The sequence below is a fragment of the Pholcus phalangioides genome, unplaced genomic scaffold (genome assembly GCF_987345545.1).
Source record: "Pholcus phalangioides strain wild (caught in Gottingen) unplaced genomic scaffold, Ppha-v1.0 ptg000039l_1, whole genome shotgun sequence".
In the NCBI taxonomy this organism is placed as follows: domain Eukaryota; kingdom Metazoa; phylum Arthropoda; class Arachnida; order Araneae; family Pholcidae; genus Pholcus; species Pholcus phalangioides.
In genome coordinates this window covers 7,043,160-7,069,102 of record NW_028301625.1, presented here as the reverse complement: position 1 = coordinate 7,069,102, position 25,943 = coordinate 7,043,160, and the positions used below count along the sequence as shown (strand labels likewise).

The following is a 25,943-nucleotide window of genomic DNA, read 5'->3' as shown; positions in this document are numbered from 1 at the left end:
AGCCGTCATGACAAATAAAAGGATAGATTTATAATTACTGTACTTATATATATATTCGGGGGTGATGGGTCATGATGCGCCTACTGTGGGGGGGGGGGGGCGGGTTGAGGAACAGTGAGCCCATCAGCCCTGCATCACCCATGAGTTTTTGCAAGAGAGCTCATTCACATAAAAATTGTTTATTTCAGCGAAATCACAACGTGAATTTGAACCCGAGACTCACAATGTTACAACTCATTATGCTACCGACTGTACCATCAATGGAAAGTAAGCGCCGCGTCATAGTAAAATATATAAAAGTTAAACATCTGCTAGTCGCCAATCGGAACCAATTGAGAGTAGCAACCTATTTTTGATAATTATGTGCATGCGCATTCCAACGTGTTCAATCAACACCACCTATAGAACAGTTCTATAGGTGGTGTTGGTTCAGCACTGCAGAGAGCTGCTTCTCTTCTAATGATTTTGCACCCATGTGCTGACGCTGGGTTGCTAATTTCGCAAATGCACTGCTATTCCACGATTACGAGATTTCAGCCAATTGCGCCTCTTCTTGGTTTACGATAATTCCCACTACAGTAATATTGTATAATCTGTTGGACACAAGGTGGCTTCGTTATGTAATTACTGGAATGTATTCTGACCATCGAGCTTATATTACTGGAGGGAGCATCCAACCGCCACAATGGCAGCGACATCAATTGCAAGGAAATCATGTGGCTCTGTAAAAACAAAGTTCATGCCTGCCAATTTGCCCATAGGAATGCACAGTTTGGTCTCTAAATACTGGGTTTTGAAGATTAAAAGAAAGGATAGAGATTCATCTGAAGATGAAAAAATATTAAATTATTTATTTCATTAATACTGGAATCATTTCTATCATTAATGCTGGAAAATTTTCTTTAATCAATTCTTGAATTTTCCTTCATTAACTCTGGATTTTCCTTCATTAACTCTGGATTTTCCTTCATTAACTCTGGATTTTCCTTCATTAACTCTGGATTTTCCTTCATTAATTCTGGAATTTCCTTAATTAATTCTGGAATTATTTCCTTTATGAATTATTATTTCTTTGATTACTTCTGGAATAAATTCTTTCATCAATTCTGGATTTGTTTCTTTCATTAACGCTGAAATTATTTCTTTCGTTAATGCTGAAGTTATTTTTTTTACTAATACTGGAATTATTTCTTTCGTTAATGCTGAAATTATTTCTTTCGTTAATGCTGAAATTATTTCTTTCGTTAATGCTGAAATTATTTCTTTCGTTAATGCTGAAATTATTTCTTTCGTTAATGCTGAAATTATTTCTTTTACTAATACTGGAATTATTTCTTTCACTGATTCTGAAATTATTTCTTTCATTAATGCTGAAATTATTTCTTTCATTAATGATGAAATTATTTGTTTTATTAATGCTGGAATTATTTCTTTTACTGATTCTGAAATTATATCTCATTAATTTTGGAATTACCACTTTCATTAATTTTGGAATTACCACTTTCATTAATTTTGGAATTACCACTTTCATTAATTTTGGAATTACCACTTTCATTAATTTTGGAATTACCACTTTCATTAATTTTGGAATTACCACTTTCATTAATTTTAGAATTATCACTTTTATCAATCTGAAATTATCTTTCATCAATCTGAAATTATCTTTCATTAATGCTGGAATTATCGCTTTTATTAATTTTGGAATTATCTCTTTCCTTAATTCTGAAATCATCTCTTTCATTTATTCTAGACTGTTTTCTTTCATCAATGCTGAGATTATCTTTCTTTAATTCAGGAATTATCTTTCATTAATTTTATTCTCTTTCATTACAATGCTAAACTTACCTCTTCCATTCATTTTGGAATTATCACTTTTTTATCAATGCTGAAAAATTATCTCTTACATTAATTCTAGAATATTTTCTTTCATTAATTCTAGAATATTTTCTTTTATTAATTCTGGAATTCTTTTTCATTAATTCTGGAATTCTTTTTCATTAATTCTGCAATTCTTTTTCATTAATTCTGCAATTCTTTTTCATTAATTCTGCAATTCTTTTTCATTAATTCTGCAATTCTTTTTCATTAATTCTGGAATTCTTTTTCATTAATTCTGGAATTATCTCTTTCATTAATTTTTGAATTACCTCATCGATGCTGAAATAATTTTTCATTTATTGTTTGAAATTCCTGTGGATACTATAAGAAAATAATGGGGGATTGTGTGTTTTCACCGAGTCACGTGATCTTCCGATGAATGATGTTAGGGGACACCGTTCTCAGCACTGCCAAGGCGGAGGCCGCTGACGCAATACTCTCTCCGGTAATATAAGTTCAACTGTGTGATCCTGACAGATTAATGCGCCGTAAGCCACACAAACATTCTTTATTTTAATTCACGTAAGGGAAAAATAAAAATTCCATGGTTAATGGCAGCGAGTGATGAAGGTGGAAAAAGGCGAAATTTTTTCACATTCAAAAGTATATATAGTATATAATATATATGCTTTTTTTAGTATATTTTTTTAAAAGTATATGCTTTTGTAGAGAACAGTTTTAGAACCTTTTACATCAACTGAATTGGTGTAGGTCATAGTGTATCAGACTGTGAATCTGAAGACCAACGTTCAAATCCAGCTATAGGAAGTAAACAACTTTTTTCCACTCCTCGCACGAAAATGATTTAAACCTTTTAATTTTCATTGCTGATGCAATACATTTTACAATATATTTTGCTGACTCTTAAAATACAAATATATAATTAATAAATTAAATATTATAACAAAAGCATGTAGAAAAAAATTAAGACCAATAATGTTCTAAAAATGTAGTTACCTTTTCTCTTCTGAAGTTTAGATTTTTAAAAATTTTATTAAATATTTCAACTATTAACCTGCGTAATATATTTTTTTATATTACAATTTTTCTGTTTATTTATAGTTAATTTGCTATCGAAAAATGCATTGATAAACTGGAGAAATATTTTACTAAAATTTACAGATTTTCGTGATCCGCTTTTAGCTGTTTAAATATTTCAGTTTTTGCTTTCAGTGTGTAAATTTGTTGGTTTAAAAAATAAAATCATTTATATTACATTGAAAATAGCATGATTGCACATTTTTGAAATGTCTCGCGGAACAGCAGTGGAAATATTATCTACCTTGTTTGCACAGCTGTTCAGCGATCCGATACAAAAAGAAGATATCATACAGTTATGCAAATTATCGTAGAGGATTAAGCAACGTGATTGGCTGTAGGAAAAAATTAAGAAAAAAAATTGTGTAATCGCAAAATAATGATGCACTTGTGAATTGTGCGGTCTCTAGACTAGGATTTTTCACTCACCCTACAGTAGTAAAATTAGAGTAGTGGCTCCCAACCTTTTTTCCGAAAATCATAATGCTCCTTTTTAAGCAACGTGTGGGTGGTCTGTTTTCCTAACTCTTCAAACTTCCACCTTTTTTGAACAACTTAAAATAATTCTTGAAGGTTTTCCAATACACATTCTATTTATTATCTCTGGAGACTGGAATCTTCCTGGTATTGACTGGAAATATATGGAGTCCCTGTCCAGCAATCACAGAATTAATAACAAAGTATTAGACATCTTCCTTAAATTTAACTTGGTCCAATCCATCTTAGAACCCACAAGAACCACCTTTTACTCCAGCTTTACCTTAGACCTTATCGCTATCTCAAACCGAATTTCAATCTTTTCTACTTCCATCTTTGAGGGTTGCTCCAACCATAAAATCCCAGTGTCATTAACTTTACCCTCCTATATTCTATCCCGTCCTACAAACCCATCCCTAAACGTAATTTTAACAAAGAAAATTACCCACACACACACACACACACACACACACACTTATGCAAAATATTCTTTGCTCCCACTTCAATGATTTCCTATACATATCCTTTTCAATAATATTTACACCCTTTGGATCTCTTTTAAATGTATTATAGACAAATACTTAGCTACAATACCAATTAAAAAAGTTTCTTCTAAGTATTTTCTTAACCCGTGGATCCCCAGAGATATTATTAATCTAAAGAGGAAAAAATCCACTGTATCACTTTAAAATATAAAACCAAAAAATTCAATTCACTTAAATGTGTAATTTCAGCCTCCACCCAAGACCTCAGAAACCTCATTTCCGTCCAAAAGACCAAATATCTCTCTCATTCACTACCCCATTATTTAAAAACTAATCCAACAAAGTTTTGGAGTTATCTTAGACCAAAATCTGTTGGCCCCCTACTTCTCTCAGAAGTTCAAATAAAGATATATCTTCTCCTTCAGAGATGGCTGCAGAATTCAATTTAGCATTCTGCTTGGTTTTCTCAATAGACATCTCCCCTCTTCAATACTCATTTTTTGACTCTATTCACAACTCACCCCCAATATTTTTCTCCAAACAGAGTATCCTAAAATTACTGAAAAAATTAAAACCTTATTCTGTTGGCTCCGATGACATCCCAAATTCCATTCTTAAATTTTTTGATGATGAAGTCTCTATCTTTTAATTTTGTTCAATGTTTCACTAATACTGCTATCCTCTCCAACGACTCTGGAAAATTAATAAAATTATTCCTATCCACAAATCAGGTTCACTTTCCAATCCCCTTAACTTTAGGCCAATAGCAATCACCTCCTCCTGCAGTAAAATCTTACATATTGTAGCAAAAGACTACTTACTACATTTGGACCTCCTTTACATTATAAATGAACTTTCCCTTTTTTTCACACCTGTCACCCAGGTGCACCGCACCATTTGCACTCTCGCTTAAGCCGCCCCTGGCTATTGCTGTTATTCATTCGACCCCACTTTGTTTTGATGCATTCAACGATATCATGAAATGCTTGCACATATTTTAAGATAGTATTTTCGCAGCATTTCTCATCCATTCCTGAACAAAGGAACTGTCGCTGAAAGGCTTGGATCGTTTCGCGAATATGTAGCTGATTTCATATATGTAGAGCCTCTCATTGCTTTTTTTATGACAATTCTTCACACTTTTTAGAAAAAAATTATTTTTTTAACGAAAAAAACCCCCCTATTTTTTTAATCTTGTTGGGACTTAGCGAGTTTGACATCCCTGCTCTAGAGCCATAATCAACATATCTATTTATGTATTTATTTCCCAAAAATAAATTCTTTTGTAGTGAGTAGCAGACATATCTGTTGTTTGTATCCAATGAAGTGGGAAGCTCTATCTGCGTGCCCTCTCTGCAAAAAATGTCAGCCAATATGGCCAACATCAGTTTTTTTAAATGCTATAGAGTTGTCAGCAAAATATTTATTTCTGCATTTATTTCCCAAAATAAATTCATTTTTAATGAGTAGCAGACATATCTGTTTTTCGTATTCAATAAAATGGAAAGCTCTATCTGTGTGTCTCCTCTGCCAAAATTGAAAAAAATCCCCAAATTTGTTTTTCTGCTCAAAGAGAGCGATGTTTAAGCTAAAATCTTTCCAAAAAGCAAGTCGACAAAAAGAGATTCATTGAAGAGAACGGTTCACCAATACCATTGTTACAACAGGAAAAATTGAAAACCCTGGTTCTTCAAGTTTTTTGTTTAAAATAATGACCGACTTTCGATAAAATCAGAAATTTCAAAAATTAGAAGTTCAAGTTCAAGATGTAATATGATTCTCCCAATTTTTATTCTAAATATACAGAAAATACTGTTTTCATAGATACCTATCGCTCCAATACAGCTGCTGCACAAAAAAAGAGCAAAAGAACAAAGTGTGTTTGTGCATCACACCCTCTATGGCTCACGGATAGTGCACATAACCTTTATCTAAAAAAGAAAAGAGCATTTGGAGAGTATAAAAGGGGATGAAGTGATGTCGCTGTTTACTGATAAAAGAAGGGCATTGAAGAAACTAATAAGGGATAGTAAAAAGGAAGTTGAATCTAGGTTGGCAGATAACATTGGCTCTGACCCAAAATCATTTTTTAGATTCATCAATAATGGATGTAAGGGGACAGTTGGCCCCCCTCTTGATAGGAGAGTCTAGGGTAGAGAGCAATGTAAACATGTGTAGTGCTTTCATAGTCCTTGGCCACACATTTTTTTTCACTTTTTATTGATGAGCTTGATCAGGGTATTGAGGGGATTGTTAGCAAATTCACAGATGATGTGAAGCTAACGAGGGTAGTTGGGAATCAAAGTGATTGGGAGTAGATCCAGACCAACTTAAACAGGATTGGAGCATTGGCAAATGGATGGAGCATGATGTTTAGTATTGACAAGTGCATGGTCACTCATTTTGGTTCAAACAACCCATATTTCTCTCAGGAGTTAAGTGATGTCACTATCACGGAAGCAACTAGGGTCGCAGAGGTGGGAATTTTCATTGATGAGAGGCTTAGGTTCTCTGAACATTGTTTAGCGGTCAAAAAAGCGAATAGAATGCTTGGTTTCATTTTCAAAAACATCTAATCGCGCTCTCCTAAAGTCATTCTTCTGCTATTCCGAGGCAGTAAGGGGCAATTATTGGTTGTGGTGTCTCAAAGAATTTCTCTCTAATAGCGGTGTTAATAAATGGAATAGATCGCCCCCAAGGGTAGTGATCCGATGCTTGTAGTGACGACATAAAACGTAATGAAAACTTAACGATTTAATATACGAAAGAAACATAACGAGGAGGATGACACGTGTATACAAATCGGTGGTATAATTCCAACTGGCATTTTTCTTTTTTTTTTACAATCACCAGGAGCGTGAGGAGGGCGCGCCATCTATACAGATAAGAACGCACTACAGCACTCCCCCTCCAGTCGAAGACGAAACATTTAAGAGAAGACAATTTGAATAATAATCATACAAATAATAAAAAAAATTGCAATATATATATATATACCATACATAATTACGAATCATATAGCTAATTTCGAAGGGTCAATACGAAATCGCACTCTTCGGCCAGACCTGGAAATGTACTGATTTTTGAACGTGTCACATAAATTATTATTTAACATAAAACATGGCTTAAGGCGATCTATGGATACATTTTTATGATTGCCATTAATGTTCAACATAAAATACTTATCAGTTCTTGAAATAACTTCAAATGGTCCGGTGTATGGTTGTTGTAGAGGTTTGCGTACACAGTCTTGTCGGACGAATACTGATGGAGAAGTTAGCAAGTCTGTCGAGACGAAGGGCTTAGACGAATTGTGATGAGAGGTTGGTACTGGTCTCACACGGGAGAAATGGTCTCTCAGTCTCTGCAAGAAGTCATATCGAGGTAGGACGTCTCGCTCATCCGAGTGCCGAAAGAGTTCACCAGGAAGGCGTAGGGCTGTGCCGTATACCAACTCAGCGGTTGATACTTGGAGGTCTTCTTTGATGCTGGAACGTAACCCCAACAGGACTGTAGGTAGAACCTCTGTCCAGTGCTCGTTACCTTTGAGGACACACATCAGAGAGGCTTTGAGATCGCGGTGGAATCTCTCAACCTGGCCGTTACACTTTGGATTGTAGGCAGTGGTGCGGGATTTTTCGATGCCGCACAGCCGTGCAAGAGAGCGAAATAGATCACTCTCAAACTGACGACCTTGATCTGTGGTCAACTTTTCAGGAACGCCAAACCGACACACCCAGGTAGAAAAGAATGTCTCAGATGTAGTTTCAGCAGTTTGGTTAGACATTGGTACCGCTTCGGGCCACCGTGTGTACCGATCAACGCACGTCAAGAGATACGTGTATCCTTTAGAGGGAGGCAAGGGTCCGACAATGTCCAGATGAACGTGTGCAAAACGAGAATCAGGAACCTGGAAAGAGCCTAAAGGAGACTTGGTATGTTTGATAACCTTCGACTTCTGGCAAGCGATGCAAGTACGACACCAATCTTTGCAGTCTCTCGCAATCGATTTCCAAATAAATCGTTTGCGTACCATACCTAGAGTGGCTTTTATCCCAGGATGGGACAGATTATGCACAGAGTCGAACGCTAGACGTCGCATTGAAACGGGTACATACGGGCGTATATCGTCAGTAGACACATCGCAGTAGATATTAACACCGGAGATATCGAAGCGTTTTAGCTGAAGCCCAGTTTCACTTTGAAGCAAGGTATGCAATTCATCATCATCTGCCTGCGCCCGTGCCAATTCTGCATAATCGATTGTACAAGGAGTGTGAATTTCACAAATTCTTGAGAAAGCATCAGCTATGACGTTACTATCCCCAGGCAAATATCGTAAATCTGTCGAAAACTGACTAATATATTCAAGATGTCTAAGTTGCCGGGGAGAACATTTATCGTTACGTTGTTTGAAGGCATACGTGAGAGGACGATGATCACTGAAAATTATGAAGTTGCGTCCCTCCAAAATGTGCTTGAAATGCTTAACAGCTGAATATATTGCTAAGAGCTCTCTGTCATATGTACTGTACTTTTTTTCAGTCGAACTGAGCTTGCGTGAAAAAAATGACAATGGTTGGGTTTTGTTTCCTATTTGCTGTTGAAGGACTGCACCCAATGAAGTGTCGGAAGCATCGGCAGTCAAAAACAATTTTGCATTCGGAACAGGATGGGCGAGAAGTGCAGCGTTGGCAATTGATTGCTTGCATGACAAAAAAGCGGACTTGGCCTCCTCAGACCAAACAATTTCAGTTTTATCTTTTTTTATCTTGCTTTTTGCTAATTCATGCAAAGGAGCTTGCACCCTGGCGGCATCTTTAAGGAATCTGTGATAGAAATTTACAATTGCCAAAAAACGCTTCAATTCAGTCACTGTTGATGGCAATGGATAATCGAGCAATGTTTGTACTCGATCTGGTAAAGGTGCAATCCCATCGGGAGAAACAAGAAAACCCAGAAAATTAATTTGACGTTGACCGAATACACATTTAGATGGATTGATCACGATACCATAGTCATTTAGTCTTTGAAAAACACGTTTTAAGTCAGCTTCATGAGATTTTTCGTCAATGGAAGCGATTAACAAATCATCGAGATATGCGTAACAACAATCTAAGTCACGAAATGCTTCGTCAATAAAACGCTGAAACGTTTGAGCTGCATTTTTCAGGCCGAAGCACATATAAACATATTCGTATAGCCCAATGGGCGTAATTATGGCGGTTTTGGGAATGTCTTTAGGATTGATTGGTATTTGGTGATATGCTTTTATTAAATCGATTTTTGAAAAAATCTTTTTACCACTCAAGTTGATGGAAAAATCCTGTATATTTGGAAGCGGGTATCTATCTGGGATGGTTATTGCATTGAGTCCGCGGAAGTCCCCACAAATTCTCCATTCGTTGCTTTTTTTGGGTACAAGATGGATGGGACTCGACCAAGGGCTTTTTGAGGGCCGAATTATACCTTGTTGCAACAGTTCATTGAATTGTTTTTTAACAGCTGCAAGTTTTTCAGAAGACAATCTTCTAGCTTTTGCGAAAACCGGTGGTCCCGTAGTTTCGATGAAGTGCATGACAGAGTGTTTCTTTGGAACTGCATTTAGAACTGAGCTGGTAAGCTGAGGAAATTTGGCTAATATGCGGTGGTATGGAGAATCACCAGAGATCGGCGTTAAACCAAAAGAGCCGTTTTGGGATTCTAAACCATTCACTGATAGCGATGTTTCATTATCGATCAAACGAGAATTTTTAACATCTATAAGCAAACCAAATCTTTCCAAAAAGTCGGCTCCAATAATGGGATGTGAAACATCTGCCACAGTGAAAACGAAAGGAAAGTCCCTCCTTAGTCCAAGATTCAGAACTAGATTTTTGTTGCCAAACGTTTGGATTTCGGATCCATTTGCAGCATACAGTGAGAGTTTGTGAGGTTTTGTCAAGTTAGTCAGGCGTTTCGGAAAACAACTGATTGATGCGCCAGTGTCAATTAGAAATCGGAAACCCGTATTAACGTCGATGACAAATAGGCGACTATGGAGAAGGCTTTCGTCAGCTGTCGCCGAAACAGACGAGCCCACTAGTTTTCCTGAAACTGACATGGAGGAATACATTTATGAGCTTTTTCTCCAAACTGCTCATGGTACCAGCAAAGCCTTCCGTTTTTCAAAGCATCGCCGAATTTATTTCGGCTACGAGATTGAGATCGCTTGCGATAACCGCGAGATGGTCTAGGAGATCGCGAAAGCCTTTCAAATGATTGCCGTAGCGAAGCAATTTCGTTTTTCAAATCATCAAACTCTGAAGTGTGAGACACAGCTGAAGTATTAGATGACACATTAGAAACCTCACATATTTTGTCGGCTATTTTCGCTAACCCAATTAACGGTTCACTAGAAGCTTGTAATATTTGTTGGGAGTGCAAAGGTAATCTCTGCATCCAGAGATTTCTCAAAATGTCACTTTCCATTTTACCCTCAGCTAAGGTTTGCATTTCGTGCAAAAGCTGGGACGGGCGTTTGTCGCCTAGGTGAAGCTCCTGGAGTAACATTCGCAATTTGGAAGATTCTGATTGTTGAAACTGCTCCAGCACGCGAGTTTTGAGAGTCTCGTACATGTGCTGTTGGGGAGGATTGCGAACGATATTAGAAACATAGTTCAAAACTTTGCAATCAAGAGCTCCTACAACGGCGTGAAATTTAGTTTCATCGGCGGTTATGCCTGCCGTTTTGAATTGTGACTCAATTTGAAGAAACCAAATCTCTGGATTTGCTTCCCAGAACGGAGGGGCTCGAAAGGCCACACGTGAAACTTCAGCTGATGCAATAGGTTGAGCCATGACAAATGCAAGTATGGAGACCGGCAAATCGAGAGTAGAAAGTTTATTCCTCACCTTGAATTTCCAGGAACGTCTCTATATTGGGTAGAAACGAGTAGACTTGGCTTGAAAAAAAAAATATATAGTATATCCAAAAGACTAGGAGATTAGACAAGTTTCATCTTTGAAGAGCGTACGAACGGAAAGCACAAGGTGCGAAAACGAAATTTAAACGATGGAGAAATTAACTTCAATGTCCAAAATCAGATGCGTCCTATAGGTCACCAGTGATCCGATGCTTGTAGTGACGACATAAAACGTAATGAAAACTTAACGATTTAATATACGAAAGAAACATAACGAGGAGGATGACACGTGTATACAAATCGGTGGTATAATTCCAACTGGCATTTTTCTTTTTTTTTTACAATCACCAGGAGCGTGAGGAGGGCGCGCCATCTATACAGATAAGAACGCACTACAGTAGTAAATTGTAACACAACTGACACGTTTAAAAAGAAATATGATAAACATGTTGGGCTAAATCAAGAAGCTATCAATACTTAGAATAAGACAACCATAAATATTTTTTTCGAGCATTGTATAATATTTTATCATGTATATATAATTTTTAGTTTTTTGCAATTGCATTTTTAATTGGGTTGCTGTATTTTAGAAACATGTGACATCCATATTTGTTATGGGCATCTTTTTCTCAGCCACCTCATTGGGCAATTTGCCTGTTGTGGCCTTGTATCATCAGTGACTAAATATTTTTCTGGCTGTTTAAATCATGTGATTCTAGTTGTTTTTAATAGAAATGTTCAAAATTATAGCTGCACTTTTTTTTTTACTGTTGATAACACTACAAGTAGGGATCTGGGAGGTTTTATGACAGACTCAGGTTAGGTTTTCCACTCCCAGGCAGTGTTATCCAAAAAAAAAAAAATTTTGAAGAATAATTTCACTCTTCTGCAAAATTTGGAGTATTTTTTGTAAATAGAGAGGTATTTTTTTATGAAAAACACACACAGAAACAAGACTATTAAAAAAATTACCTGAAATTTCAAGGAGTATTTTGACTCCTCATTTAAATTTGGATTAAAATTGAATTTTGATAAGTCAAGCCCGCATCTAGATGCATATAGGTGAACCCTGCTTCCAGGTAGCTAGGGAATGTGAGTTAGTAACTAGTAATCAGAGTATGAAACTGAGGAACTGTAGTTTATCCTTATTTGGATAGCTCCTCCATCAATAATAAATTTCAGAGCAAACTAAAATGCCTTCTAATAACTGGCACAAGTGTGAATAATAAGAAAAGCATAAAAGAGTAAAAGGTATATAGAAATAGTATGATAATAAAAAATACTTTTTGGAAACTATTATTACGGAAGAGTTAGATCGCAATTATGCATAATAATCAAGCACACATAAATGTAGTCAAATCACTGCACTGTGCTTGACAAAAGTTGGCGACACTCCAAGGAGCCATGACCCCCCCCCCCCACTTTGAGAAACACTAATGTAACCCAGGGTTGGACAAATCTCAAAAGAATCTCAGTGCAAAAAAATTCTTACCCAAAGAAAATAAGTCCAAAATAATGCTTCTTTTGACTTTTTCAGGGCATAGTGACCCTCCTTCATGTTGGCAGATATACTGCTATATATCCCAAACATTTTGTGCTGCTCTTAGACTGCAATTTAAGAACTAAATAAAGAAAATTTTAGGCACCAATAGAAATTTTGGAGTCGCCATGGCGACCTGACTCCTGGGATTTGTCCAGTCCTGATGTAATTTACACTTTATGGATCAGAGTTAAAAAAAAAAAAAAGCTTTCACACTTGACAAGTTGTTGAACATAGAAACATGTTTTTTAACTTCCAAGCTCTGACATCAATCAAAATAGGCCACAAGTAATTTGTTTGTAATTCACTGTTTTATTTTTTTCTTTTTTACTTCTTGATTTCATATTCCATGAGTATTTTAGTCATATGTATGACCAAGCCTTCCTTTCATAAAAAGACAATAACCAGATAATTTTCTTCCAAAAGTTTGGAACCACTATGTAGAACATATAACAGAGGTTAATTTTTAAAGATTAATACAGGGGAACCTCCCATAATGTACTCTCAGTGTTAGCGCACACATCTCTAATTAACAACGAACACTTTCTAAATCCCATGCAATACTGCTTCAATGTATTTCACTGCCTATTAACAGACACTCCCCACTAGAAAACCAAATTTTTGGTCCCATGGCGCTGTTATTGAAAAGTTCCACTACCCATAGTAAAATATATTCAAACTTACTTTAAGTCTTCAGGCAGATGGGTGTCTGCTATAAGATTTGAAACATGGCTTGTATTCTTGTTTCTTTTTGTTTTTTGTTGATCCATCCCACCACAAAAAAAAGGAATGCCTGGAAAACATTGAAAAAATATCTGCATCAATAATAATTAGGGATGGGATGAATAGTGATTTCGCCAAATACTGAATATTTGGCTTATGTTTTGGCAGAATACCGAATATTCTGCAGCCAAATATTGATTTTCTTGAAATTCATCACAATTACAATAAAACAAAATTATGAAAAAATTGACACGTTTTTTAAGACAAATACCAATTAAATAAAATAAAAATTAACCATTCGACCAATTAAATTTTATTTGTCTCAAAAAAAGTGTCAATTTTTGTATAAATTAAAACCAGGCAAAGTCATAATTTTTTGTGATAAAACAAAATTAGAGTTTTTAATTGGAAATCAAATTATCGGCAATTTTAAATGATTGATATTAAATTTTATTTACAAATTTATTACCTAAATAGACATTAAAAAACTGGTAATTAATGACTTATTTTATTATCATGCTACTGACAAGGGGCCGTTCAAGTATTACTTCATCGATGGGGAGGGGGTTTCTGATTTGCTGAATTTTGATGACAGGGGGGGGGGGAAGGGAGGTTTTAATGATGCTTATGTCATCAAATACCCTTTATGAAAATATGAAATATTTTTAATAGCATCTTTAATAGAAACCTTTCGATAGTTTGTGGGCACTTGAAGTGACATCCTCCCCTATTGATAAGTGCCTTACAGAGCCACTTTAGTGATCTAAATGATTTTTTACAGATCCAAGTGATCTGGAAATGTGTCCGGGCCACTTAAGTGCTCTGGAACTGCCACGCATCACTCAAGTGATCTGTAATTATATGCAGTGGATCACTTAAATAATCTGAGAATGTGCTACGGGTAACATGAGTGATGTAGAACCGCACTGGGGGCCACTTAAGTGCTCTAAAACTACATCACATGTGACTCAAGGGATCTCTAAATGTGTCACGGATCCCTTAAGTGGTCTGGAACTGTATCCCAGGTCATTTAAGTGATCTGAAAATTATCCATGGGCCGCTTAAATGTTCTGGAATTGTACCACGGGACACTTAAGCGATCTGTAGATGCGCCGCTTAATTCATTTTTTTATAAAATTAGGTTTGAGGAGAGCAGGCCACATCAGATAACCCCCGAGGCCATATTTGGTCCGTGGGCTAAGGGTCTTTATGGGATTTATCAATGTATGGCTTAGAGGGTAGGTTCCAATGAATTTATTAAAGATAAATTTTGCGTTCATAGCCTTCAAATAACTTTGAAATTAACAGAAATTGATTATAATAACATATAAAATTATTTTCTTCCAAAATTTCAATTAAAAAATTTTTTTTTGCATTAAAAAAAATAAATTTTTGATCGTGGGAGGGGGGCAGGGGCCCCCCTATGCCCCCGCCATGTACGTCTCTGATCCCACGAATATGCGTTAGGATTCAGAGGGGCAGAGCTGATGACAAAATTTTGCTGACAAGGTGGGTGGGGAGGTGGTCAAAAATGGCTAAAAATTTGCTTGCGTAATACTTGAACAGTTCCCAATCAAATTTCAATAATATATTGTATTTTAATATTATGTAAAGAATCAGTTTTCTTTTCAACACTAGTTGTAATTTTACATGTAACTAAAAAGTATGTCTCAACTATTATTTACTTTCAACCAGCAATGCATCATAAAATTTAAGACTTATTTTTCCTCTTTAGATGTTCTTTGCCCCTTTTACCTCATTCAGTAAGGAATAGGAATCTTGTTTAAGTACATCCTTCAGTAGTGAACTTGACTTCTGTAGTTCATACTCACTTCTCCCTCATTGCAATAGGATTCTATTTTCAGTTTCATATTAACCCTATTCTAGAAATTAACCCTGACATAACCTCTTCCATAGACAGGAATATACAAAACACAATAAAAATATCAGTAAATTTTCAATTTATGGAAAAAATTCCAATTGATATAATTTTTTAAAATTTGTTTGACATACTTAGATTAACATAGATATTCGGCCGAATACCTAAGCATTATTCAATGGTACAAAATTAATAAAATGGGAGAAAAGTGGCAAAATTTGTATAACCCTCAAAAAATATGCCTCTGCACATACAGAACAGTACTAGGTCAGTGAGTGACCAAGAGAGTTTGCAAGCACACGAGTGAGCAAAAGCATGGCTTCGAGAATGAGCAAGCATGTGAATGACCACACAAGTGGCCTACAAAGTGATGAACCTTGTCAGTGAGTGACCTAGAGTGTGTGCACATATGTAAATGACCAAAACAGTATGCAGGCATGCGAATGACTAAAATAGTGACTTTAGAGACACTAGTGTACTTGCGGAAGGGGGAAGATAAGCAAGTTATAGCACAGGGTCGCGAATTCGAGGAAAGAGTAGTCAATATTAGACTAGAATGGAAGGGCAGCAAAATTTGTGTAGCCCAAGGCGGTAAAACCATAAATGCACCTCTGTTTATATGTTCTTCGCTAGTTTTGCTGCTTTCAGTAGCTTTATATGTATATTTTGTCTAGATACATCCTTATGTAGTGAACTTGACTTGTATAATTCATGCGCACTTCTACTTTATAGGATTCTATTTTCATTTTCATGTTTCCCTTATTCTAGAAATTCACCAATATAACATCTTTGATTAAGGGGGATGTACACCATACAATAAAATATAATTAATATATTTTTAATTTATGAGAAAAATCCCAATTAATATAATTTTTTAGAAGTAGTTTGATGTACTTAGATTTACACAGATATTTGACCAAAAATACTTAAGCAATATTCAGCCAAACCGAATGTTTGGCAAAAGGGCAGAATACCAAATATTCATCCCATCCTAATATATTTAATTACAATACTGCAGAACCTGATTATACTGCAAGTATAGTTTACTCTCATATTACAAGTGTATTTTCACAATTTAATGTAATAACAGGACATAAAGAGTGCTCACTATACTGCAAAACTTGGTGACCATGGCACCTCGGCTATAATGCCGATGAGGGGTGGTTATGAAAAATTCCCATAAAAAATAATGTCAATAAACTTCACTTTCAATGTAAATGAAATGCAATAGCTTCGGTTATAACAACATTTTTGCTTTTGTGCACCTTTTCCAAGAAATTCTTAGAATTTGAGCTCAAGATCTTCATGAACAATATTTTTTATGGGCATCTTTTTTCAACCACTTCTTTGGATATTTTGTTTATTGTGGCATTTGTATTTGTATGAAAAGTTTGTCTGCTTTTCAAATACTGTTAAAATATTCCTACATTAATATACTTACACAACTCACAGAATAATGTAAAACTCATGCTCCGTCATATAAGAAACAAAATATTTTATTAATACAGTGCAACTCTTATATAGGTGTTACATCACAGAAAAGCATTGTTATTAAGAATTTATAATTCTAGATGGAATATATTAACACTATGGGAAATGCGCTGGGAACAGAAAGTAGCACTGAAGTGATTATTATTATAGAGGGTATCATTATACAAGAGTTTCATTATTACCAGTACAGTAGAGTCACAAAATTTTGAGGTTCTGGATAATTCAAGGTGATCAAATTTTTAAAACTTTTCCAAATTTTTAAAACAAGATCCTCTTGCTTTTTTTTTATGTTCTTTCATTTTTAAAGGAATGTGGAAATTTTAATTTTTACATGAAATTTCAGTTTGAAATTGCTTATGTAACCCACGTAGTAATAAATTAGGTCATTGAATCAGAAAACAAAAGCTGATATGATTAAGTGCAAAGGTCTATACAGAGCACCTTTGAGCATTTATTTCACTAAAAAAGAATGAGTTCCTTTAGTTTTGCTAACTCCATGAATATGGAATATGGTCCCCATGTAAATAAATATTACTTGCAAAAGAGTGTCTCGATCTTCAGGTGATACCAAGTTCAGCAAAAAAATAATTATTTACATATGTTTCAATTTGTGAACACCGTTTGACTTCCAAGATTGAAATGAACAAAAAAAAAAAGGCTTATTCAACGTACAAAAGCTTGGGCACTTTGAATAAGTCAATAGAAATTATACTACCAAACTTTGTCTTATCAGAAAAAATATTTTTGTTCTGCATAGAGCATGCTGTACTGAACAATGTCAGTTGATTTTTGAATGGGTATTAAAATTACACGTATGTGGGGGCAAACCAAAAATATTTCCATTAATTTAAATAGGAAAGTTTGCTTAGAGATACAAGTTTTTAATGGTACAAGTAACTTTTAATGAAAATATAAATTTTTGTCAATCACAAATATTCAAATTTTACTGTGAGCATTCCGTGGGCCTGATTTCTGAATGGGAAAGAGCATTTGCCCAAGAGAATTGGGCCAACCCCTCCCCATTAATTTAGGGGCCCAAATACCATGCTACAACAGGCAAAATGCCCAATGAGGTGGCTGAGAAAAAGATGCCCATAACAAATATGGATGTCATATATTTCAAAAATACAGCAACCCAATTAAAGACACAATCACAAAAATTAAAACCAATATATACACATGATACAATGCCCATAAAGAATATTATGGTTGTCTTCTTCTAAGTATGGATAGTTTCTCGATTTACCCCAACATGTTTATCGTATTTCTTCTTTTTAAACGTGTCAATTGTGTTACAATTTACTACCTCCGGGGGTAAGCCATTCCATTTATTAACAACCCTATTAGAGAAAAATTCCCTGTGAAACCATAACCTCGCATTGTCCCTTACCAATCGATACTGGTGTCCCCTTGTAAAAGCAGTCGATTGGTGGTGTACTAAAAGTTGATGGTCCATCCTATCCATCCTGTTGAAAATTTTCCACACTTCAATAATATCTCCCTCACACCCGCGCTCATCCAATGTGCAAACATATTGAAAAAATGAAGTCTTTCTTCATAACTCAATCCCTGTGTGCCAATAAGGACACACATAGCTCTTCCTGCATCCCTTCAACCACGTCTATGGCCCTCTGTAGGTATGGTCTCCAAAATCTTACAGCATACTCCAGTCCAGGACGAACTAAGCCTCGAGAAAGAGGAAGAATGACTTTAGGAGAACGCGAAGAGACCTTTTTGAAAATGAGACCAAGCATTCTATTCGCTTTTTTGACCATCGCTGAACAATGTTCAGAAAACCTAAGCCGCTCGTTAATGAGAATTCCCAAATTGGTGACCCTAGTTGCATCCGGGATAGTGACACCATTCAACTCGTAAGAGAATCGTGGGTTGTTGCGAAATGAGCGACCATGCACTTATCAACACTAAACGTCATGCTCCATTCATTTGCCCATGCTGCAATCCTGTTTAAGTTGGTCTGGAGCAACTCCCTATCGTTTTGATTCCCGATTACCCCCATTAGCTTCACATCATCTGCGAATTTGTTAGCATTCCCATCGATACCCTGATTGAGTTTATCGATAAAAAGTGAAAAAAGTATGGGGCCAAGGACACTACCTCGAGAAACTCCACTTGTGACACCTGTCCAACCAGAGAATTCCCCGTTTACCGTATACTTAGACTTATGGGTGGGTGGTTTCATAGAACCTAGCACAAGACCAGAAAATCCAATATATCATACTATCTCCATGGCCCCCACATGGGGGGGGGGGGGGCTGACCGAGCCCGGGATTCAGGGGGGGGGGCCCGTGGAAAGATCTTTTAGATTTTTTTTCTTTCAGATATGTCCCATAGGAAAATAGACAGAACTCTTTAATATCAATCATATCAATTTGTACTCGTATGGACGGACATCTTGAACTACGTACCTTAGATCTCACTGAATTTTTTTTTAACTATACACATGTACAAGTAAACGGAAAAAAAACCCTGGAAACGAAGAAAAGAACACTGTACAAGGGATCCCCCCCCCCTCCCGGCTCTCATGGCAGTCGTTCTCTAGGAAGGAAGAAAAGACATTGTGATGGTCACGGCTACTGAGACGTCAAGAACACCAGCATTTTGTGTGTCCTCAGGGCTATAGCCACTAGATTAATCCTTATCTAGTCGTCGAGCATGTGTAGAGACCTACAGGGCTACCGCGCGACCCCTGCTGTTTCAGTTCGTAGAAGGCCATAGTCTCGATAGAGTGAAAATTGGAGTAAACAGACGTCGTATTCCAATATGAAATTGCCTCTGGGTGCCGATAAAGTACATGAAACCCCCCCCCGCCCCCAACAACCTGGAACAGGGGCCTGTAGGCTGCACTCTTCAGCGGACCCCCTCTTTAGTGAACTAATAGTGTGGAAAAAAGACAAAAAATGACAAGAATGGCCTGAAGCTCCACCAGCCCCACTCTCGTGGGCGGGTTACGATACTGAGACAGCTTTGCTGCAAGCTTTTGTATACAGTGGATCCCACATTACTTTTTCCTCCTTGGGTCCTGCGACTCTCTGGTGCCAACTTTTACTGATTATTACTGATACTCATCAAGATTTCTCGTTTAAAGCATTTTCCCGCAAAAAGGATTGTACGAAATGGCTGTAATGACGTGTGTACTGAATCATGTGATTTTGCTCATGGCCCCACTAGTAACACCCTCCCTCTCCCAGTCCGAACAAATCAAGGGTTTTTTTTCCTTGCTTCTGAAAAAAAAAGGATACATTCCGCATCAGCCTTTTTTATTCGCTGTACTGTCTTGAGGACACATCTCCCCTCAAAACTTCTATTCACAGACGATATTGTTGAACAGAAAAATATTTACGGTTCGCGTCTGCAAAAATACAGTTGTTCGAAATCTTTTAGTAAAATAGTTGAACGAGTTTGCGTACATAAAGGATTAATTTTTTTCCCACGTGGATGAATCCTACGGTTCTAGCCCAAAAGAACGGTAAGCAAAACTAAAAATTTTGAATTTTTGTTAAATTTTCATTTTGAGCATTAAGAGTTAACTATAATGAATCTATGTCAGAAGAGTTTGGCCCTGCATCGAGGCCAGTTGCGATGTTTGTTGAATTGTGTTTCATAAACTTTAAAAACGATTATTTTTAATAGGGCATATCTACAAATTACAGAGTAACCTCGTTCATACGTCACTCAGTTATACAACTTTCATGTTTATACGACGTTTAACTTGGGTAGCAATTGGTAACAATACATTTTAAACAACAATACAACAAATACATTTTAATGTTAAAATATTTCATTCATTTATTTAACGTAAAACCTCAATTATTCGACGTTTTCACTTCGACTAAAACTCGGAAACTTTCGAAAAAAGAAAAACGTGATTTATATCCATCAAATGCGCACAAAATTTTTGTATGCAGTGAAAAAGCGTTGCTGCAACAGTTCTAGCATATTGTCACCGCAAAAGACATAAACGGCCCCCGGGCCGTGCTCGGGTGGGTCCATGCGTTCAGACGGCACTGCTTGCTAACTGTGTCAAATTCGTCGTTCGTAATGTCGGAAAAACAAAAAACGCTCTCTCTAAAAAAACTGGAAATTTTGGAAGAATTCAACAAGAATTTTAACTTGATAACGAAAGTTCATCTTGCAAACAGGCCCGTCATTTAGGGGGGCGGGGGAAGGCCCAAGTCTAAGATGGGGAAATTTTTGCAAGTCGAGAAGATTTTGTTGCAATTTTGTAGCCAATGTCGTGTCCCAAAGGTAATGTTGTACCAAATTTTATTTCTTTAAATGATTTGAAATGTGATTTAATTTCCTCTCAAGTATGAAATATTTTTTTAGAACAGAATTGGAATGCAATTAAACACAAAATTTTATAACATTTTATACGTATGAGGGGGGGGGGGATAATTTTTTAGAAAGACTGTTATATTCACTTCGACTTATACATAAAACGTTTTGACTCGGCCTCTTGAACGTCGTATAAACGACTGTAACAGAATTGTAAAGTTGCTCAGTTGAATAGATGAAGTGAACATAAATATTTGTATTATTTCAGTTCTCACACACAATTTTTCAGGACGGCGCTTCAACCAAGGCCAATGAAAATAGTTTTCAGTATTATTACTTTAACTCTTTAATTCACTAAATTTATTTATTCTTTTTGCACGCCTGTAGTGAATCGCCTGGCATAACGGAATCGCTTCGTTTTATCAAAAAAATCATTGCATGGAATAACTTCACGTTAGAGCAGGGCGTCTCAAACTTTTTCCACCTGAGGCGCCCTTTTCCCCCTATTCAATGCTTATCCGCGAGCTCCGCCGGCTCTCCAGAGCTGTTTAACAAAGAATATTTTCGAAAACCTCACACCATGACAAAGGTTGGAGACGCACAGTTTGAGAACCCGTGCGTTATAGGAATAATTTTTGATGTTCTAAATTGAAGTTAAACGTTTGGATAGAAATTTTGTTTTGTGTAAAACACGTTTCAAACTGGTTCGTCATGTGTAGAGATTCTACAGTAGTTTCATTTGGTGTAGTATGAGTATACTTGCTTGCTTGGTGAACAACGAAACTATAGAGATGCGGTGGGTATCTTATCTGAGAGAAACTAAGGATAAATTTGATACTGTGCATATATATCTATATATAATTGATTTTCGGTCTGTGTGTATGTTCTCTATACAAATCCACAATTTTAGATCGATCGTCGCCAAAATTTGGATATATACCAAACAGGGCCCGGATTGAACGATAGGCTACTTCAAAAGTTCGTCAGAGAAGGGCAGATACCCGAAATGGATGAAAAATCGTCGGGCAACAATGGTTTCTGGGCCTCAATAATCACTTTCGAAATGTTTACTTTGATTACCGTGGTTCCCTAGTAATGCGTTTTACACATGCCTTTACAATGGCTTGTCACTTCTTTAATCCTGCCAGTATTATATATTTATTCCTTTGTAATGGTTTATCACTTTTCCAATCCTCTCAATAAATGAAGAAAACACGGGCAGCGCTGGGTATTGTAGCTAGTATTATGCATGATAAAATTGCAGTGAAATCTCGATATAACGATATACTGCGGACGAAGAAAAATACCATAATAGAGGTATTATCGTTAATCGAGAGACTTTGACATTGAACACTAGCCATCAGGGCCGCAACTAAATGCTTGATCAGCTGAGGTAAGCACATATTTTGACATTCCCCCCCCCCCATCTAATTTTGAAGAAGAGGCTATGAAAGGTGAATTTTGCGCACTCTGCTGGTCCTGGGCAAGATACCAGCTTGTCCCCCCCCCCCAGTTGCGGCCCTGCCGACCATGGATCGCGATTACCATTGGCGTAAGCAAAGGGGGTTTAGGGTTCTAACCCCCCCCCCCAGAGCCGAGATTATAGGGAAATTAATATAAAATTATTGCAGGAAAAAAGAACGTAACTCCCCACCCTCGTGAAAATGGCAATCACAAGTAAAACCATATCGCCTAACCAATTCGTTCTTTTAACTGGCCCATAGGGGAGCTCTATTTTATTGCGTAAAATTATATACAAATCACATAATCATATCTCGAAATGTGATCATATTTATCACACACACAATTATATTTTATTATTTAGTTTAAATAGACAGTGAAACCTCGATATAACAATATTCTACGGACCAAAAAAAAAAATATTGTGGTAGACAGATAAAAGAGGTAACATTATCCTCACGTGTGATCAAATTTATGCTATTGTCATTTTTTCTATATGGGCATTGTGAATATTATTGGAAAATACGCTTTTATGTATTTATTCATTACAAAAAATTGTAATTGATTAATTTATAAAATTCACTTAGATGTGTATTGTCCCTGTACAGAAGCTTACCGCATAGTGCTTTTGTGTGTCGTACACATAGTTCAGCAATACAAATAACGTTAGCTTTCGGTGATCATTTAGTGCAAAATATTGTGGTAGCGATTTAAAAATTCTCTTAAGAATATCGGGTTATAGAGGCGTTTATCATAGATGATGTCGTTGTACTAAGAGTTTAACATTAAGCCAGGCAATTCCAAACAAGATTTGAAAAAAATATCATTGTAGATGTATTTATTATCGATTATCGTTGTAGCGATGTTTTGCTGCATATACAAATGCCGTATCGTATGCAGGATTTCTCATGGGGGGGGGAAGAAGGGCATTCAAAATTTTTTCTTCCCGAAAGGGGTTTCTTTTTTTTTCTGAAAAAATACACCATAATCTTTTCTCAAGGGAGGTGCACAAAATTTTTCGGAGTGGGGGGGGGGGGGGGTAGAGGGCCCGCGAAAAATCCTGGACTGGGGGCTCGGCACTAGCATGTGGGGGCCATGATTTTGGGCATTAAAAGTTTTCTAACTTTGCTTTGACCAGATGGTGTTAGATGTGAATGATTTTGTTTCAGATGAACGTAGACCGTGCTAGAAAAGCAGAGGAAAACTAAAAGTTTTTGTTTCTCTCCCGCACGCTTTACATAATGTCTCGGCCAGGCATTGGACTGCGTTTATGGGGCCTGCCAAAGATTCCAGTTTAAGAGGGCCCCTGCTTCAGGATGTGGGAACCATATAAATACTTACCAAAAAGTTAGACTAGAAGCTATGGTGTGGCAAATTTTTCAACTCGTCCTTGATTGTAACCCAGCTGCATATAGCATGGACCTTTTATTGCCATTCTTGTTCAATTCATTTTATCTCATAGATAAACATCACACGTCAAAACATTGCAGTGACAAAAACATCGCCGTGACAAAAACATCGCACGTCAAAACATCGCCATCACAAAAACATTGCCGAAAATTAATATATATATATCGTATTTACCTGCATATAATCAGCGGCTTTGAGTTTCAAAAAGACATCGGATATTTTTAATTGCACTTCATTATTTTATTATTGCTTTATTCCTTAAGATTATACACTATCGCATATTTTTCTGAGATTTTATTACAGAAATAATAAAGGTACAGGTGAACTTGGCTAGTTCGAACTTGGTTAATTCGAATATCAGGAATTCCCTTTGAGTTTCTTGCAAAAATTTCAATTCAATTTGAAATTACTTGTTTAATTCGATTCTCCCCACCCCAACGTTTTGGAGAATTCGATGTTTGATGCAGATAATATGTCATTTGCAAAATGTCTCTTATATATGTGTGTGTTACTGCCAAAGCCCGAAGTTGTCTAGTTCTCAAACTGGCCGGCACAGTTGAAACGGCCATTGTCCGAATTTCGGGATTTTGTTGAGCTTTGGCCGGTCCCTATATGTCGATCATTATATATTCCTCCATATATGTATCACCATAATATTGAATAATTTCTAATAAAAGAATAATTTCTAATAAAAGAATAATTTCTAATAAAAGAATAATTTCTTCTACGAACAATCCTTGTAGTGAAAGAGTATCGATAGCTCAATTATTGTAGTAGCAACGAATATTGCAGTTTGATGAAGAAAACTATAGTGAAAGGTTTATTAATTTAACTGATTTGTAAATAATTCAAACTTCATCCTGAACTTGATGACATTATGCCGTCTTCAAGCGCAATGTTTACATTGATTGAAAATAACTTATATATATATATTTTTTACTGTGTTTTAAATTTTATAAATTAAAAATAAATTCAAACACATATTTATACTGCAAACAATATTTGCACAATTGTCATTTAACATGAAAACGGGGGGGAGGGGGGTAGGAAATTGATCATGGTCACAAGGGGCCCACAGGAATGAGAAATGGTTGAAAGGGGGCCATGAGCAAAAAAAGGTTGAGAACCGCTGGTCTGGGGCGTTCACTCGATTAGTGAAAGGAAGTGTGGGTTTGATTCCCCGAGAGGGGCAGTCAAATTTTCTCTCTTTCCAAAATATATCTTTGCATCAGCTAGCTGTTAAAAAAAACTTTTTTTTGTATAATACAGAATTTATAAGAACTCTCTCTATTCATTGTCCATTACTCAAAAAAAAAGGCTGTATTCGAAGGATTGAGAGAAAACTATTAGGTGTGGAAACAGTCGAACACAGACATATACATGACAGTTTGGCTTTGTCACAACCAAAGCCGCTTGAAAGTGTAATGCACTTTTAGTGCAGCTTTAGTTACCAGTTTAACAAAAAAAGGGATGAGGTGATTTCCATTACAATTTTTAATTTAAAAATTTTTCATAAAGCGATATTTTTTCCAGGGCCATGTTCAGGTGATGTTTTGACGTGCGATGTTTTGACCTGCGATATTTTGACGTGCAATGTTTTGAGCCGAGATTATAGGGAAAATTAATATAAAATTATTGCAGGAAAAAAGAACGTAACTCCCCACCCTCGTGAAAATGGCAATACGCCTATGGCAATCACAAGTTTCTATGAGAAAACCATATCACCTAACCAATTCGTTCTTTTAACTGGCCCATAGGGGAGCTCTATTGTATTGCGTAAAATTATATACAAATCACATAATCATATCTCAAAATGTGATCATATTTATCAAACACACACAATTATATTTTATTATTTAGTTTAAATAGACAGTGAAACCTCGATATAACAATATTCTACGGACCAAAAAAAAAAATATTGTGGCAGAGGGATTAAAGAGGTAACATTATCCTCACGTGTGATCAAATTTATGCTACTGTCATTTTTTCTATATTGGCATTGTTAATATTATAGGAAAATAGTTGATTAGTTTATTTATAAAATTCACTTAGATGTGTATTGTCCCTGTACAGAAGCTTACCGCATAGTGCTTTTGTGTGTCGTACACATAGTGCAGCAATACAAATAACGTTAGCTTTTGGTGATCATTTAGTGCAAAATATTGATGTCATCAGACGTCTTCAAAAGAACAAGAACAAGTGGCAAAGTTAAAATTAAATTCAAAACGATTTTGAACAAAATATAAAAAATATTGTTGTAGTGATTTCAAAATTCTCCTAAAAATATCGGGTTATAGAGGCATTTATCATAGTAGATGATGTCGTTGTACTGAGAGTTTAACATTAAGCCAGGCAATTCC

The 25,943-nt window shown here is 36.2% G+C and overlaps 1 protein-coding gene across 3 annotated transcripts in view; it reads right to left on the bottom strand.

The window, feature by feature from the left end:
* The window catches only part of Wdr37 (WD repeat domain 37), a 171,004-nt gene that overhangs the window by 110,596 nt on the left and 34,465 nt on the right, over positions 1–25,943 (bottom strand). For all 3 annotated transcript variants that reach the window (XM_089253993.1, XM_089253995.1, XM_089253994.1), the window contains exon 3: positions 13,008–13,116. In XM_089253993.1, the coding sequence (XP_089110119.1) occupies positions 13,008–13,093 (86 nt within the window). In that variant the 5' untranslated portion in view covers positions 13,094–13,116. The remainder of the gene's footprint in view (positions 1–13,007; positions 13,117–25,943) is intronic.